General features: G+C 35.4%; 1 protein-coding gene across 1 annotated transcript in view; it reads left to right on the top strand.

Moving 5' to 3' along the window:
• The window catches only part of MCF2L (MCF.2 cell line derived transforming sequence like), a 67998-nt gene that overhangs the window by 45906 nt on the left and 3499 nt on the right, over positions 1–18593 (top strand). Inside the window, exons 13-28 of the mRNA XM_015824378.1 lie at positions 239–398; positions 520–596; positions 1206–1282; positions 1690–1756; positions 3104–3219; positions 5359–5428; positions 6710–6802; positions 6893–6985; positions 8569–8694; positions 10962–11183; positions 11762–11854; positions 12319–12397; positions 13038–13104; positions 13456–13565; positions 17115–17233; positions 17673–17785. Of these exons, the coding sequence (XP_015679864.1) occupies positions 239–398; positions 520–596; positions 1206–1282; positions 1690–1756; positions 3104–3219; positions 5359–5428; positions 6710–6802; positions 6893–6985; positions 8569–8694; positions 10962–11183; positions 11762–11854; positions 12319–12397; positions 13038–13104; positions 13456–13565; positions 17115–17233; positions 17673–17785 (1682 nt within the window). The remainder of the gene's footprint in view (positions 1–238; positions 399–519; positions 597–1205; positions 1283–1689; positions 1757–3103; positions 3220–5358; positions 5429–6709; positions 6803–6892; positions 6986–8568; positions 8695–10961; positions 11184–11761; positions 11855–12318; positions 12398–13037; positions 13105–13455; positions 13566–17114; positions 17234–17672; positions 17786–18593) is intronic.

Here is an 18593-nt window from a genome sequence, read left to right as displayed (position 1 = left end):
GGCACTATACTCACATAAGGAGTATAGTTTTCACCATGGCTGCAAATTCTCCAGACCATCCCAGTCCTGCTCTATTTAAAAAGACATAATTCACTGGCTTAGATTCGGTCTAATAAATGTATTTTGTATAGTGCATCAATTTAATGTTGAACACATTTTTGTGCATCGCTTTCCATATTCAGCTTTTTTTTTTATGGATTCAATCGTCCACATAGAATTTTGCCTCCTCTTTTTACAGGAACATGTAAAAAAGGTTTTTCAGAAACAGAAAAATATGGAAGAAATGTTTCAAAAGAGACAAGTCAGTCTTAAGAAACTAGCAGCTAAGCAAACACGCCCTGTCCAACCAGTGGCACCTAGACCAGAGGGATATCTAAAATCATCTTGTCCTTATCCAGGTAAGAAACCAATCAGTCAAGGTATTGTGTTTTAGTTGAAAACAAAAATTATTGATCTGGCAAGTATGCTTAGCTTGACATGAGCTCTAGTTACAGTGGTTGATTCTGTTTCACATACCAGGCCTTCAAATAGAGTTTGAAGATTCATCCAGCTCTGATAACCATGCAATAAGGGGAGTGAACGTCAGAAAAATGAAGGTAACAGTGTGTGAATGAAATAGAGACAGTTGACATGTTAAATTCTCCATAAGCATATGAAGCAGCCTATTGAATCAGATCCCTAATCCGCCAGAGCTTAGATATTACTTTTCTATTGCTGGTGCTACAGTAAGGAGTAGAGCAAGGCATTTCCTGCAAGAGAAAGACTCTGCATTAACACTTTTTTCCTTGATCTGCTAGGTGACCTTGATTTGGAGATCAGGAACAGCCAAATTGTGTCCCAGCATCCTATACCAGGATTTGAAAAATAAATATTTGTTTAACGTGGAAGAACTTAGCAATAATTGTGTGTCACATGCATTTTGCCTAATATGAGTTCATATTATACAGTTTGTCTAATGTTCTCATCTTCTCGATTAATTGCATAATACATTTGGGAAACTTTCTTGCAATATAAGTACTTAATCTTTAATTTTAAATGACAGGCCACATATATTAGCATATGCATGCATGTCACATCATTTAAAAATCGGATATGAGTTGCGTTTATGTGAACCAAACTTTTCTGTCTCTAGCCAAACACATTTTGGAAACGAGAGGTTTGGCTTTAAAGATTTGATGCCAAGTTGTTGTTCTTGTTTTTATTAGAGTGAGATAAATGAAATACAGCAGTCTAGAAGTGTGTCTGTGACAGATGATGAAGAAAATCTAGCAGTGTTACGCAAGTGAGTATATTTTTATCCAAGCAACTATATGTAGGAAATGTTTCCAGAATAATGTCAAACAAATGCATTTAAAGGTAGTAGAAGTTATTAAGGGGCAACTCAAATGTGTTAATCAAGCAGTAGTCATTCAGTTCTAATCACTAATCCTTTTTTTTGGCAATATTTCTGTATCCATCCTCTTGGATACAGCAAAACCTTTTTCTGTCATATTAGTTGCCTTAAGGGAAACAATTTTTGGTAAAATATTTCTCTGTGATCAGATCTAAGAAACACCATCCAATTTGTTTTACAGTTGTTAGTATTTATTAAAAATCAATTCTTGATCTCCACTGATGAAAATTCTACATATTTAAAGGCTTTGAAATCTGAAACCATTTAATAATTCGTTTATTCCTTAATGTTGATAGACATGTAATGAATGAACTTCTTGAAACTGAACGAGCTTATGTGGAGGAACTTCTCTGTGTTCTTGAGGTACATTTTTTAAATCCTTGCCAATGGTTTATTTCAAATGATTCCTTAATTAACCTGTAATGTAGAAAATGATGTGGATTGTTTACATAGGTACTACGTGGAGTCAAATATTTGTGGGACAAAAATGTTACCTTACAGAACATAAATGTTCTAAAAAAAAATATCAGCCGTCTTCTAGAAAGATTTGACTTTTGGAAATTGGAGCCTTTTTCTTAAAGTGAATACTGCTGGGCACTGCTCACTTTAAAAGAGGTGGTCCACCTTAATCTGTGGTTTTTTTCCTAATTAAAATTTGCTGAAGAAATAAACTAAGAAACAGTATAGCTAAGTGCAATATATGAATGCTGTGAAGCCAGATGTTCTGTGACTAAAAAAGTAACAGCTTCAGCTTCTGTCAATATTTTCTCCACCACCATCGCTGAAGTCAAGAAGGAGAACCAAGTCAAGAAGGTGAAAAGCTTCCTTTTTTCTGGTTTGATTCACAACCATCCAGCCCGTTGTAAATATATTCTGATCCCCCTATTTTAATGTAAAGTTATTTTTACTGAAGGCAAGAGAAACTGAAAATCAAGGACATGGACATTATATTCTTTTGGTTCCCATTAAGATTAAGACAATCCCCTTTTTTGCTCTTCTTGTTTCTAGTGGTGGATGAAATAAAGACTATAATATAATGGCTTAAATATCAGGGCATGGAAGAGAGAATTGGAATGTCATTGCAGCCTCTTCCTTTTCTAAGTATGTATTCTCCCTTGAGAGAAGTTCCCCGGGACCAAATACAGCCACTTTGTATTACTTCCCTTTCAAAGCCAGCTGTTTTGGATACATCAACTAAGAGCAGAATCTTCTCTAGCCTAATGAGTGTTTAAAGAGCAGGTTTCTGCGTCTTTCCTGGTGTGCTAAATAATAGATTTAGTCTTGTTGCCTAGAGCAGAAGCCATAAACAGGAACTTGGGTCAGGAAGGAAGAAGAAAGAACAATTGCCTTGAAAGGTCATTCTGTGAGAACCTGCAGACTTTGTGATCAACTCTGGAGTCAAAACATTCAAATTATCAGCTGTATATGTGGCTATAAATAGTTCTGACTTACATGTAATAAACAGCTCAAAACACATGTTGATTATTTACAAAATGTGTTCATGTTAACTATTTTTCTAAATTAAATGTTCATAGATTATAACTAAATTATATAATACTGTTAAGATATGTAAACTCTGTATTAAAAGCCTGAGCAGATTAATATTGAAACATGTTTATCAGCAGTGAGCAGGCTGCAATTGTTGAAAATAGAAGACACTTAAAGGGAATTCAGTGGAAGCAATGAATCTGCTTCCCTTTTGTATTACAGGGCTATGCAGCAGAAATGGACAACCCCTTAATGGCACATCTCATTTCACCTGGGCTACAAAATAAGAAAGATGTATTGTTTGGAAATATGGAAGAAATCTATCACTTTCACAACAGGTTGGGATTTATATCTCATGCAAGCTTTCTGGCAATATAAATAGGGCATTAAAAATAATAACAAAGGAAATGTCCCATTGTTTAACACAAGTAGAACACCATATTCCCAGATGATACCCTCCAGTGTGCCATAATGGCCAAGGACAATGAAACTGTAGTCCAACATAGGATGAAAACCAGGGTGTCAAAGAGAGGCTAAGTAACAGTGATGGCATAAGTTCTTTCCATAAGACTCCTGCTTATTTTTTTCATAAAATTTTCACTTATAATAAACTTAATTTCTCTTTCTTGAATAGGGATTCCTCATAATCCATGTTGTTAAGATTCCCATGGAGTTCACACATGCATGTATACGTCTACTGTAATATACACAAAAAATGCATGATTCTTTATTGAGCTCTGCTGCCCAGAAGACAGGACCAGAAGTAATCGTTTTACTGTATTTTGAATGGGGCAACAAAGAATCATGCATTTTGTGTGCAAATTTAAATATATGTACTATTAGCTGCCAGGAGTGAGTTATTGATTATACAAGCTATCAACCACTGGAACAAGATATCACATGAAATGCTGAATTCTCTTGTGCTGGTCAAATAGAGGCTGGATAGTCATCTGTCAGAGATAACTCCAGTGGATCTTGCACTATGCAAGAGGCTGGGATAGATGGTCTCTAAAATCCCAACCTTGATTCTGTGATATTATAAGGATTCATACAGGTATTTCAAACAGTGTTTCTCAGTAGATTACAGTAGTGTTTCTCAGCCTCAACAACTTTTAAGATGTGTGAACTTCAACTCTCAGAATTTTCCAATCAGCATAACCCAGAAGTCCACACATCTTAAAGTTGTTGAGATTGAGAAACACTTTGAATGAAATAAATGCCATTTTATTATTGGCAATATGAGCCTGGCAACTTTCTCAATGAATATGATGCTAGGGAGATAAAATTATGCGTGTTGGTTTTTTATGTGGATTGGAATAGAGGGCGAGGGGTCTAGGCAAACAGGAAGAGATGGTTTCTGATTTCAGAATTGGGCATCTGCTTTTTTAAAACTTTTAAGCATTACTCCTCACTTTAGAGCCCACATGACTCAAAGTCCACCCAGTGGCCAAACTATAGAAATGCACCCTTATGTGATATACGTAACTGCTCCAATTAAAAAATGGTTGCTGATTCTGTTATTCACTGTTAATGAATAAGCTGGAAATTGTGATTTACTGGAAATAATTAAGTACAATTATTGCTCTTGTCCTTTTATATCTTTCATGAAGTCCTGACTTTATACTACTACCTACTTGGACTATTGTCTGTGTGTATCACATGAACTCTATGTTAAAGCAAAACAAATTGTATGAACTTAATTTAAATGCAACAATTTTAGAATTATGCTTAGATATCGAAATAACAAGTCATCTGCTGGTAAATTACCTGGGAGAATTTTTTTCTCATGCTAATTGGTTCATTTCCAAAAATTACTGGCAATCTTTTAGCTGCTCACTATAACCAAAACAAAATCTTAGTGTTGTTTTTTTATATTCTAAATACCTATCTATAAACATCTCAATGTTGTTAAGATTTTATTTGAAATTAATATTTATGTAGAATCATTTTTCAAAGTCTTTCAGGCTATGTTTTATATAAAATGCACATGTGCATGTATATATTTCAGTCTCATTTTCTTTCCTCTTATTTTTTTCTTTTCCAATTGTTCTTACATATAGTCAGATATAAGTCAAGATAGAGACTGCTTATATGGCTCAAAACCTGATATTGACTAAATGAGTTGGCAATGAAAGTAAGATTTATTAGAAACTGTAAATTCAGGATATTTGAATAGCGTCATATTGGAGAAGACAGCACTGCTCACTGTTATGACCATACATATCAATAATGTTATGTAAATGAATTTTTTCCAGCATCATCAATTTCATCTGGTAACTTATATAGTGTAAGGCTAAATTGTTTTATTTTTAATGCAAATAGTAAATTTTGCTTATGCACATGCAGCCATTATAGATTCCTGCTCCTGAAATGTATTAGAATGTGCATGTAAATTTAGAATAAAATACATGTGGGCACATGTAGGTATGTCACATTATTTCATCACATCAATAAAATACAATTGTTATTTTTGATAGAATATTCTTGAGAGAAATAGAAGATTATATAGACTACCCTCAACTAATAGGACGTTGTTTCCTTGAACGGGTAAGTGTTAGGTTTTAAGTCACTTGGAATCAACATTTGTTACTAAATTGCTCTTTTTCGGTATTCTTTCAAGATCCAAGAATGTATATCCCTGGGACTCGCTGAGTTCTGATTGGCATTTCCATCATCCCCAATAAGACTGATTTTCAGTGTTGGTGAGAACAGCATAGGAATACCACCAAGGTATCCCTGTTATACGCACCAACATTTTATAAGTCTTCTCTCTTAGTGCTATTACTGATACCCTGTGGGGAAAATTCCAGAAATTGTTATTGCTGGTATTATTTGTAAAAAAAAAACTGCTAGGATTTGTATTCAGAAGGTGAATTACACAACAGTTGCAGGAGGAGGAGAAGGGGGAAATGGAAAGAGGAGAAGGAGGAGATCTCAGGTTCATTCAGAAGAGCCTGATGAGTCTCAGAGAGATGAACAGATACTTTGACCATGTAACAACCAGCTTTCCATTTCATGTAATGCTTTGATTATATGAAGTGCCTAATTACAGATCAGCTGTACTAATGCCATAATACTCCAGAAGTAAGAAAAATTTTAATCATCAGTGCAAGGTGACATTTGCATATAATGAAAGAAATTTGGGTGCAAAGTCAAGCTACTCTCCCACCATTTTCATATAGTGGTCTATACAGATCTTGATCTTTATACTAAATTAGTGTTTCTCAACACCAGCAACGTTAAAACATGTGGATTTCAAATCCCAGAATTCCCCAGACAGTATGGCTGGCTGGAGAATTCTAGGACGTGAAGTCCACAAATCTTAAAAATTTGCATATGTTGAGAAATACTACACTAAATAAATGATGATCACTGTAACAGACATATCGGGGTATTGGATATGGGACTTGTGTATCCAACTAATCCCCTATTGCTCATATTATTATCCTAAAAAGAGATAGCATTACTTTGAAGTAATTTGCTAGGTCAATTGGTTTGCCACATCTAATCAATCACTGAGGTGTGTGTATATTTAGAAAACAGTCTATGAGTTGCTGCTAGTTCCTTTGAAATAGCAAAGTACCCACTTAATGTCTCATTATTTTCCTTGATTTATGTAAATGTATACTACAGATTTTCAGATTTTCCTATAAAGGAAAAATAATAGCAGAAATAGGAACAGGAAAAATGTTTTTGAGATGCATCAGTACTCCCTGCCAATATCTCTAGATAGAAGAATATGGTCTTTTGGTAAGATCGTTATTATAGATGTAACTATCAAATGGGTGCTTCATTGTTTAATTCATGGTTCTCTTTTTTAAAATTAAGATGAAAGACTTCAAAATTTATGAAAAATATTGTCAAAATAAACCTCGATCAGAAAGCCTTTGGAGGCAGTGTTCAGATTCAGCATTTTTCCAGGTATTTTTTTTTATGTACTTGGGACCATATTGCTTAGTCGATTATTACCTTGTGGGGAAGAAATTATTGTCTGTCTTTTATTTTTTGTAGGAGTGTCAACGAAAACTTGATCACAAGTTGAGTTTGGATTCCTATTTACTAAAGCCTGTTCAAAGAATAACCAAATATCAACTGTTGCTAAAGGTAGGAATTCAGCTATGTCGTTGGTTGGTTGGTTGGTTGGTTGGTTGGTTGGTTGGTTGGTTGGTTGGTTGGTTGGTTGGTTGATTAATTGAAATCAAGTGGGACAAAAACCCGGAAATCTAGTAGATACCAGGGGAAATGCAGGCAGTCACATTTGTGGCACACTTCAGAGATTATCTTTTTTAAAATAACTGTGTGTAAAAAAATATTTTTGTCCAGTGACTTGAGATTTTCAATAGACTTTGAGGTTGTCCTTAGCAAATTATGACATAGAAAACTCCATGTTCCTCTTAAGGAATCATATTTCCAGACAGAAGGAATATTTGGGGAGGGACAGAGAAAGGCAAACATTGTTACATTTACTATTCCTTTGTATAGCTTACTTTCACCATAATTGGAAGATCAAGGAATAATCTCTTCCCCGAAATAAGCAAAAGGTGATGCTCCAAGAGAGACTTCAGAGCAATAAAATTTATCCTTTCTGAAAGTTGGATCCTTTTGCTGGATCAAAACTGGTTCTTTCTACAGGAAAAAAAAGTCTAATCCAGGATTCTGAATGCTTCTACTTTACAAATGGAAAGTAGAGTGTGTACAGTAACACCTTGACTACTCAACACCTTCAGTAATACCTTAAGGGGATAGAAGGAATACAGAAAAATGATGGTTGCTGCTAGTTTGCGCATCATCATTTAATTTAGGATTTGCAGGATAGATACCAAAGAACAAGAGCACCAAGGGAAACACCAGGATGGCAGCAAACCTTTCAAAAAAATTATTAAGAAATTATCCCTGAACATACTTACAATGTCAGAGAAATTTGCCTCCCACTGCTGGGTGAGCCTAAACTGTAAAGATGATCTCTGAAATTTGATCCCCAAGGCAGCCACGTTTGAGAGGCCAATCTTGTAGCACTTTTTCTCATTCTCCTATCCTTTGGAATGTTCACTCTGGTGATCAGATAATTAGCAAGAAGTAAATTAATATTTGAATTTACATTCATTGGGAAAGATGGGTTACAGATGAGTAAATAGGCACACAGTAGAAAATATACATTGAGAGAAATGTGCTACTACTGACTGTTTGGCTAGCATGCTCACACACTTAGGCAAAAAATAATAATAAAACCCTTTGTATAAAACTGATTAAGATCTAGTCAGTTTCAGGCAGCAGCCTGCCCGGATGGTTATGATCAACTAATTAAGATCACAGCTGAGTTTGTTAAGTTGCCAGCACTTTTTTACAGAAGCGGTATTCTGCAGAGAAATGCTACTCAAGAAGAAATAGCTTGATTAAGCAAACTCTCCATTCTGAAAGTGGCGGGGGGGGGACAACTTAGGCACTGGACAAAGATGGCCCTTGAACTGATCAATAATTGATCCTGAAGCTAATGGTCATTTATTCTATCCAGTTGATTTAATATCTATTTATTTGAAAATAATTAAATGTAAATTGTATTCATCCTTGAAATCATTCAAGACCATTGCTTTTGCCACAGTAGATTAAAAAAGGCCCATTAAGCATTCCCTTAAGGATTTACTGCAGGTGATTTTCTGTTGCCTGAAGTATATGTAATTTTCCAACAGGAAATGTTAAAATATAGTAAAAATTGCGAAGGTGCTGAAGATCTCCAAGTGGCCCTGACGTCAATATTGGGAATTCTTAAAGCAGTTAATGATTCCATGCATCAGATTGCAATCACTGGCTATGAGGTAACTCATAATATTTGTTTGTTTATTAAATTTGCTGCCCATCTTGCCACAAAGTGACTCTGGGCAGCTTACAACATTAAAATAAAACCATAAATATACACATAAATGTTTAAAATTACATTAAAATTGCAATAAATTCCAAATTATAACCAAAGATAGGGAAGAAGGAGACAGAATATACAAGAGGGTAGGTGGGAGATTGTATTAGTCAATCAACCATCTCTAGTGTGATATTCCCCCATTGGGACCCCAAGCCAACTGGCAATTTTTGCTATCTCATATTTTATAAGAGAAGCAACACCAAGCCTATATAAGTAAATAAATATTTTATTTTTCCAGTAGCCTGAAAAATATATTTTTGTTGTTCAAATTAAATCCCAGCTTTCATTAGGACTTCAAGGCAGTATAGTTAATCTTTCCTATTTTTATTCATCACAACAACTGTGTAAAGTGGGTTGGGCTGCAAGAGGGTGGCTGGCCCAAAGGCATCCAGGATCCTTCAAGAGCTGAGGGTATATAACAAAGTGTTATATACAATCTCATAATTCCATATGCTGTACCTCTCAGAATATTTTTTTAAACTGCAGAAAGTTCTGTTTTTCAGATGATATCTCTCACTTAACTCTGCATCTTATCTCTCCCTTTAATTAAATTGAATAGAAATGTCATTAACCCAACTTAAAAATAAATACACGTAGGGCTTGATTTACAACCACAATTGAGCCCAAAATTTATGTTGCTAAATGAGACAATTGCCCCATTTTATAACCTTTCTTGCCACAGTTGTTAAGTGAATCACTGCAGTTGTTAAGTTAGTAAAGAGGTTGTTAAATGAATCTGGCTTCCCCATTGACTTTGCTTGTCACAAAAGATAATCACATGATCCCAGGTCACTGCAGCTATCATAAATACAAACCAGTTGCCATCACATGATCATGGAGATGCTTCAACGGTTGTATGTGTAAAAATGGTCATAAGTTACTTTTTCAGTGGTGTTGTAACTTAGAATAGTCACTAAATGAACTGTTGTAAGTCAAGGACTACCTGTAATTGGAATTTTTTAGAACTTGCCTATTTGATTTCTTCCATATACAGTTTTAAATTGCAAGCTTTTCTGTGCAGAGTCTTGGCCATAAAGCTAATTGAGGAAAAAGGGATAAGATTGTTTTACTTCAAACCATACTTTGGAGATCAGATATTTGAATAGTAGCCTATGTGTACTGCTTAATACAGGTATTCTTTGATCTATGGCGCTTTTTCAGCAACTGCTTGAAGTTACCCTGGTCCTGAACAAATGCTGCCTGGGACCAGTTCTCAGAGTTTCAGTCATTCCAATGCCCCCTCTCTGGATGACAACCCATGCACATTTAAGATAGGCTCCAAAGCACCCCACACTCCTTGACTGCCATTTTCAATTTCCCCTGCTGGCTTCCCCACAAAGTCAATGTGGAAGTCAACAGGGAAACTCACAAGTCATGGGGGTAAGTATTCCCCACCTGCTTACCTTCCCTGGCTCCTCTGTGTTCGTGGCATCAATCTCCAGTCTCTATGAGATCACATTCAGAAAGGGAGAACCAGCCAATCTGCCCCACAGCTTTCCTGTACATATAGAGGTTGCGTGGTGCTGTCCTGGAAGCAGACACCATTTTGGAAGCAGTTGCAATTCTTATGATCTGTGAATTGCCTCCAATCCCAAAATGGTCACTGCTTCCAGGATGGTACCACATGGCCTCCCTGTAGGAAGATCAGCTGTTTCTTCCTAAAGGCAACCTTTGGAAAATATAAATAGACTAAGCTGTGATAGGGGAGAAAGCGTTGTGAGGCTCAGCAGGGATTCAGCGGGGTGGGAAGCAGAGCATTGTGTTCCTCATGGAGAATGGGTGGGCCTGGGCAATGGAGGCCTGGGCTTGGGCTAGGCTTCCCAGGGCCTCTCCCCCCACCCTTGAGGTACCTTGCGCTCTACAACAGGGAGAGCAGGGAATGTGGTCGTTCAGTGAGGGAATCATGTGGGTGCCTCACTTAATGATGATACTTACCACCGTAATGGGCAGGCTCCATTATGGTCGTAAGTCAAGGACTACATGTAAACAAAATAATCATTCTCTCCTTTGGTTTTGAACTTAAGCTAAATTATATTACTTGGGCCATCATTGCTTAACAATCAAATGTTAGTAATCAAAAATAAAATCATCTACTTGCAGTTCTATTGACTCTTTTGTGTGTGTGTCTGTGTGCGTGCGTGCACACATACTATTTTTTTCTTGAAGGGGAACCTGAATGAACTGGGCAAACTTTTAATGCAAGGATCCTTTAACGTATGGATTGATCATAAAAAGGGCCACTCAAAAGTGAAAGATTTGGCTCGATTTAAGCCAATGCAAAGACACCTCTTCCTCCACGAGAAGGCGATCTTATTTTGTAAAAAGAGAGAAGAAAATGGAGAAGGATATGAAAAAGCTCCTTCGTACAGTTTTAAGAATTCTTTAAATGTAAGATTTAAAGATACATTTAAAATATATAGACAAATGTTTGAATTTGAAGTTCTGAATGTTGTATTATTTAATTTTAAATATCTAAATATTGGGTTGAAGTCCAGTTACATTGGAATAAAACTAAAATTGCCTTGTTTCTATTCTGTTAAAGTGGTGGATGAACCTGATATACATTAGCACTTTATATCTCATAAAACCAAAGAACTCTAAATAGATTTAAGGCTTTTGATCTTCTTTACTCCAATGTCTGCTCTTGGAAAATTAGGATAACAATATTAATGTACAGTTTAATTAATGTAGTACCTAGTCAATTTGGCCAACAAATTCAATCTTGTTTTCTCTTCATTTCTTGTATATTTTTTTCTTCACATGTCTTTTTTTAAAATAACACAAATTAGGAATTCATTTTAGTTATTATTTCCTTATGTACAGTGCCATAATTCCATATATATATAAAGAACAATTGCAAAAATGTATTTAAATTAAAAATGTATTTAATTAAATAAATTTTGTGTGAATTTTGTTTGGCAAGATTATCTCCTTGAATATTGCTTTACATTTATTTTGTTTTCTAGATGACTGCAGTTGGAATAACAGAAAATGTGAAAGGCGATATTAAAAAATTTGAAATCTGGTATAATGCAAGGGAAGAAGTTTACATAATACAGGTTAAAAATCTCTTCTTTAAATACTACTTATTGAAAAGGCTATTTATTTGATCAGTTTAGTTCCCACTTCTGCCAACTGTGATGCTCCAGGAAGCTAATAAAAACATGAAAACAATAGTATAATTACAAATACAAGAATATCATTAACATAATTTATGCAGCAATAAGGTACCTGCTGCAGGTCTTTTCTCTAGGTCTTGTGGGGGAGAGATGGTTGGGAAACAGAAGGAAGAAACAGTTACTTGCATTTTGTGACAACAAGCCAGTGGCATCCCAGTGGGGGTCAAAATACAAGGGGGTACTTATAAATATTGCACACATAATAAGACTTTGTCACAATTCTTGCCAGTTTCGACACTGACACAATTCTAACTTCCTTTGCTGAAATTCTCTTCTTTTTGACTGACTGCCTTCAGAAAGACAAAAAGATTAAATTTCTGGTTGTTTTTTTCTTTTTGACATAGGCTGCAACTCCTGAAATCAAAGCTACCTGGGTAAATGAAATTAGAAAAGTATTGACTGGCCAATTACAGGCTTGCAGGCGTAAGTTAAGTCTTTCTCATCAATCTCCCAGATATCTATTACTTAGGTGTAAAATATCAGCGTAGAGTGAAGATTGCATTTATTTTTCTGAACAGAAACAAATTTCTTAGGAGAAGAGCAAAGCTTACTCTTCTTCCTTGAAATGGCGGTCATTATTTGAGGCAGGACTCCCAACACTCTTCCATCTCTAGATGTACCCTCATAATTTTTCCTGTAGAAAATGGGGGAGGGGAAGGTATAGCATGTTTTTCCTTCACATCAGAAAACTCTCATCTGTCTGCTTGGGACATGGATGCAAGGTTGTTTTTTACATTTCTCTGCCCCAATAAAGAAAAGGCAAAGATAAATAGAGATGGCAAAGTATATATTATGAGCTAGAAGTGATGACCATGAGCAAGTTACCATAAGTTACAGTTACTCTAGTTAAAACCTTATTATTTAAGTGAGAATTCTGTCCACACCCAGTACATTATGGTGTAAAAAAATGTTTATACATTTATTAAGGTATTTGGGTTGCAGATAAAATAGTTACCCTGTGTGAAATACAGTTTGCCTTTATTAATGATTAGAGAACTTTAATGTTTGTCTCCAAAACTTAAGCTTGTCAATGAAAGATTCTCTCTCTCTTTCTCACTCGCAGAAGCTAGCCAGCATAAAGCTGTTGAACATACTCAGAGCTTACCTCTGACTCTCTCAGCTAGTACCAGGTGAGCCATTCTCTACCTCAAAGATTATTTTTGAAATATTGAAAACAACTGATGCTCTTGGATTTCAAGTGTCATGGGCCAAGTTAGAGATTTAAATTCTTAACTTTTGTACAGTACTTAAATGTCCCTTAGGGGCTTTCCCAAGAAATAGACTGTGGGCTCAGGTTATACGTGCTTTCCTAAAACCAGTTTTCCCATGTGATTTTAGATTGTAATGGGGGGTTCTTTTAAAGATATCCCATCCCCTGCAGTTTGTTTTAAAGATCTTTCTGTGATATAAATCATCCATGCATGTAGCACTATTAAGATACTATAAATGATAAATATAATCTCATTTTCTTCCATGAATAGCCCTTCAAAAAATGAGGGAAGATACTTAAGAAAACAAGAAATGAGAAATGCAGATAGTCCAGATGGTTGTGTCAGTTCAGTAGCATCGAAGAATCTTGAAAAAAGCAAAGGTAAATTCAGAATACACTTCAGCTTTCCATGAACTTGGAAAAGTTATGGTATGAAACAAAAATGGTGTGGTACTTTATTATATTGTGATGTAAGATCTTGGTAAATAATATAAAATATTAAAAATTTATAGAGGTTAATGCCTCTATGGAATTTGACTTTCAGGTTTCAAAAAATGTGGGCTTAGCTTTATCCATTGCTGTCCTTAGTCTTGTTTAACAACTGCACTAAAATAGTTACCCAGCTCCTTTTTGTTTGAGTGAAAGAGTAGAATCACATTTATAAATATAGAATCCCAATAAAGTCTCTGCTATGTGCTGGCTATGTTTGTCAATTCTTTGAAGAATTGAAGAACTGATATGGATTCCCATATGAACTGCTTAGTAAATTTAAGTTTGATAGTGAAGATGGTCAACAGTTCAATTTTCTTTAAATCAGGAATAAGGATAGATTGTGCTAAAGAGATAAAAGAACAGATTAATCTTAGGGAAGAAAAGTTACAATAAGAAAACTTAGGCAAGTTTATTAATGATAAGAATATTTTGATGGCAATAACAATCCATATAATTAAATCACTGGTATTTCCAGTGTTAATTTGTGTCTGTGAAAGATGAACGTTGAGAAACTTTTGTAGAAATAATGGATCTGATTGTTACTACAGTTCTAAAGACTGCAGAAGAATTGATCAATCAGCCTTAAACTAGGGAAATATGAAATATTCCATTCAAATGAAGTATAAGCAGTTATGCTGTGAGCAGATAATGTGGGCAGATGAAAGATATGATTGTGTTAAAAGATAAAAGATATGATTATGTTCTGCAAGGCTGAGGGTGATAACTGATAGAAGATCACTGGATGAAGGGAATGGGTGAGAACAAAAATTATAGGAATGTCCTTAATAGTGCTACATATTAGCATATTGCTAAGTAGAGACTGAGAAAGTCAGCATTTGTCGATGCTGTCTCTAAGATGTCAGTCCAACTAATTGGCACTTAAGGATATTTTGACATAGCAACCACAATAATTTGTATCCATGATAAAATGAACTCAACATTATGAGGAAGCACTAGATTAATAAAATGAATGATTCCTTTGACTGATCTATCTATCTACAGCTCTCATTTGGAAATTATTAAAAATTGTCAGTGTAAAACGTAAGTCTCATATGTGAAATATAGGTAAGACCAAACATCAGCATATTTTGACCTGGTAGGAGTCCCACAACTGTAAGCCTGTGACTACTGTTGTCCCTTACTAGGGCTACCAGGTTTGGACTCCAAAAATCAGGTTGTCTGGTAAATGACAAAAAGAGTTAGGGTTTTCTGTATCAGTTCTAAAGATATGAGTAAGTGAGGAGAAAGAAGAAAACCTGCTGCTATTGCTCTTGTTTGTTTATTCATCAGCTCTCTTCCTGGCAAGCAAGCAACTGGCATTAGAGACAGGAGAAAGCTCTGTTGTTGTAAGGATATAATATAAGGAAGATCCCAGAGGATATGTCAGAAAAATTCTTATAGTACTCATTAGAGGTCACTATGTATCAGAGATCAAGGTATCACTCATTAAATATTCTGGATCTTTTTTAAAAAAAATATTACTAAGCCTTACATTCCCACAAAATATACAGAACAGGCACTCAACATGGCATATGAAGAACATTATCTCTATATGGGTAAAGCTGAGCAAAACAAACTGCTTCTGGGTTTCCATTCAATTATGAACAGGTAAAATATAGCTTCCAATAGTAGAAGCAATATAGCTGCAGCGTAATGAAAGAGGGATATTTATTATTCAGTTCTTTCACAGATGCAAGTTCTGTGTTAACATGGAACAGGGCAAAGTGGGTCAGCGCCACTTACCTTTTACTAACAACACAAGGCAGGCAAGGTAACATATTTTTCTTGGGCTTAGATCACTGAGCTTTCTGCATGGTGTGGCTTGTTGTGACTTTCTTTCCTTGCCCTCTTGAGACACAGCAGACCTGCTCTCAAACACAGGTTGCTTGCTTGATTTAGTCATTGTAGGATTTGGTAGATAGGATTGTTGCCTTTAATTCTTCATTTATGCACATTTATTTGATAAAAGCTTCCTTTTTAGTTCTTTTTAGAATTTCTATTTGTTGTTCAGATATATTTTTCCTTCTAAAGATGTCAGGATGTAATCAGAAGGTTTCCCATTTACCATTATCACAAAAAAATAGATCTGTTTCTTGTTCAAGGAGCTACTAGTGCAGAGAAAAAAAATAAGACACAGGTAGTCCTTATTTAGCAATTGCAACCTGCAGCTTGGTTGTTAAGCAAAGCGATTGCTAAGTGAAACCATGACTGTGCATATGATCTTGCTTCAGCTTTACAAACCTGTGAAGGTCATAAATGTGAGTATTGGTCATAATGTTAGTTAACTTGGAATGGTCACTAAATGACGCAATTGCTAAATAAGGACCATCTGTACTATGTATCTGTTTAGTCCTCTATGACTAATGGTAGCTGAGTGTGTGATTTAGATCAGAGAGTTAGCAGGGCTATAGAAGAAAAATAATTTCTTTTCTTCTACATTTCTGCTCTTTCAATACAACAAAGATTGTGGAATTTTCAGCCCTCTGACCCCATATCAGATCTAATTTGATTCAGGTGATCAATATAATGACCAATATAAACTCAAGTATGTCTAGCTGCAGCGCAACCCTGCACTGGCAGTCTATGACTGGCTAAGTTTAAATGCTTTAGGATCTGGTGGAAATGATAGTTATAGACTGCAAAAATCTCAGAAAGAAAAATTCACAGACACAAATATCTCTCCTTTGTTTCCTTTGTTTGACATTTCCAGACATTGTCAATTAAAGAAGTTGTTCTATTTATTGGTATCAATTGGGAGGGATTAAATGTATAATCTTAGCTATTTGGAGAAGTACATTCAAATTCTCCCTGAACCATCCTGCCAAATCTTCCCTAAACCATCCTCTTATTTTATTCAATAGAAGCTGTTATTAGCAAGTAAACATTTTCTAATTATATTCCTGCTGCTATGTTTACTTTCTTGCATGTAATAAATAAAGTAGGAGAGGAAGATAGATTACTGAACCAATATAGAAAGATACATGAGACAATATGTGCAGTTGTTTGAAATTGTATTGTTAAATAAAGAAAATGTATATTTTTGTTCTGTTCTGTAGTTGTTATTTGTATTGGAAGTGAGAGATTCGAAATTAAATGCAGTGATTATCATTTGCTTGTTCTAAGCATACCTTTGCCAATATTGAATGAGTTCCTTGTTTTGTACTTTTTTGTGTATTGTAGCATAAAATATGAAATACTGGTATTATTAAATGTTTCTATATGATTTAATGCAACATTATTCATGTTTAAAACCAAAATTTGGTGAATGTGAAACTAATAGCAGAAAAAAAATTTAAATTCATTTTGTTTTGTCATTCCTAGTTCCAAATATATTCTGCATTTTTATATTAAAACTATATATGTGTCTCTATGTGTATATGTCAGAGAAAGAGAGAATCTCAAATATCTTCTAATAATAATAATTATTGATTTATTCAGGTTGGTCCAAAACATGTCAATCTCTTGATGCTTCTGAAGAAAATGATGGTTGGTCTAGTGCAGAAGATCCACTTAATTCATCAGATGCAGAAGAAGAGGGAAAGGGAGAGAAGAAATTGGTAATTTTCATCTTTATTGTAGAAATGTGATGAGATATATGAATCCACTCAATAAGTAATCACTAAAGAAAAATTAATGTTTGCGGTTTTTATAATTATAATTCAAAAAAGAATTATATATAGTTTTGAACAATTCTAATGTAGCTACTAATAATGTAACATAATTATAAGTCATAATTATAACATTTCTTAAAGGTTCTGAAAATTTAGATGCTTGTATGAATGTAAAATCATATATATGAGAAAGCTATAATCCTGAAATGTTATAAAATAGTCTTTAATTTAACCCTGAAGACTGCATTTGGGAGCTTCACTGTAGAAAAACTAAACTGGTATCACTGTATAGTTATGTCCCAAATGTCAATCTATTTATTGTGACAGTTCTAATAGATGATTATTTCTTATTAATCCAATTATGGTTTCTCATTTTTGTATTTAGGTTCCTGGTAAATACACTGTTGTAACCAGTTATAATAAAGGCAACTCAAATGGCTTGATCCTGAACAGTGGAGAGGTAGTTCAGCTAATCCATGAAGGAGCAGATGGTCTTTGGTATTGTATTTTAATACAAAATATATTGAAATATATATATGCCCAGTATATATATACTATTTTAGATATATGATTAGGAGAGAAGCAACCTAGAACTAAGGAGAAACTTCCTGACAGTTAGAACAATTAACCAATGGAACAATCTGCCTCCAGAAGCGGTGAATGCTCCAACACTGGAAGTTTTTAAGAAGAAACTGGATAGCCATTTGTCCAAAACATTATAGGGTTACCTGCCTGAGCAGGGGTTGGACTCGATGACCTCCAAGATCCCTTCCAACTTTATTACTATTATTATTATTATTATTATTATTATTATTATTATTATTATTATTATTATTATGGTCGGTCCTCTCTCCCCTTTTGTTCAATATTTATGTGAAGCCGCTGGGGGAGATCATTCGTGGCTTCGGGGTGGAGTTCCATCAGTACGCTGATGATACTCAGCTGTACATTTCCACCCCAGGCCACCCCAATGATGCCCTTGACGCGATGGCCCGATGCCTGGAGACCGTAAGGGTCTGGATGGGGAGGAACAGACTCAGGCTCAACCCTTCCAAGACCGAGTGGCTGTGGCTGCCGGCGCCTCGGCATAGTCAGCTGACTCCGTCACTGACTATAGGGGGCGAAATTTTGGCTCCCTCGGAGAGGGTACGCAATCTGGGGGTCCTCCTGGACTCACGGCTGACACTGGAAGACCAGTTGGCGGCCGTGACCAGGGGGGCGTTTTATCAGGTACGCCTGATCTACCAGTTGCGGCCTTTTCTGGACCGGGACGCCTTGCGCACAGTCACCCATGCCCTTGTCACCT

Source organism: Protobothrops mucrosquamatus, unplaced genomic scaffold, assembly GCF_001527695.2.
Source record: "Protobothrops mucrosquamatus isolate PMUCROS unplaced genomic scaffold, P.Mucros_1.0 scaffold2214, whole genome shotgun sequence".
In the NCBI taxonomy this organism is placed as follows: domain Eukaryota; kingdom Metazoa; phylum Chordata; class Lepidosauria; order Squamata; family Viperidae; genus Protobothrops; species Protobothrops mucrosquamatus.
The sequence above is the reverse complement of the archived record's forward strand: the minus strand, read 5'-3'. Positions and strand labels throughout refer to the sequence as shown.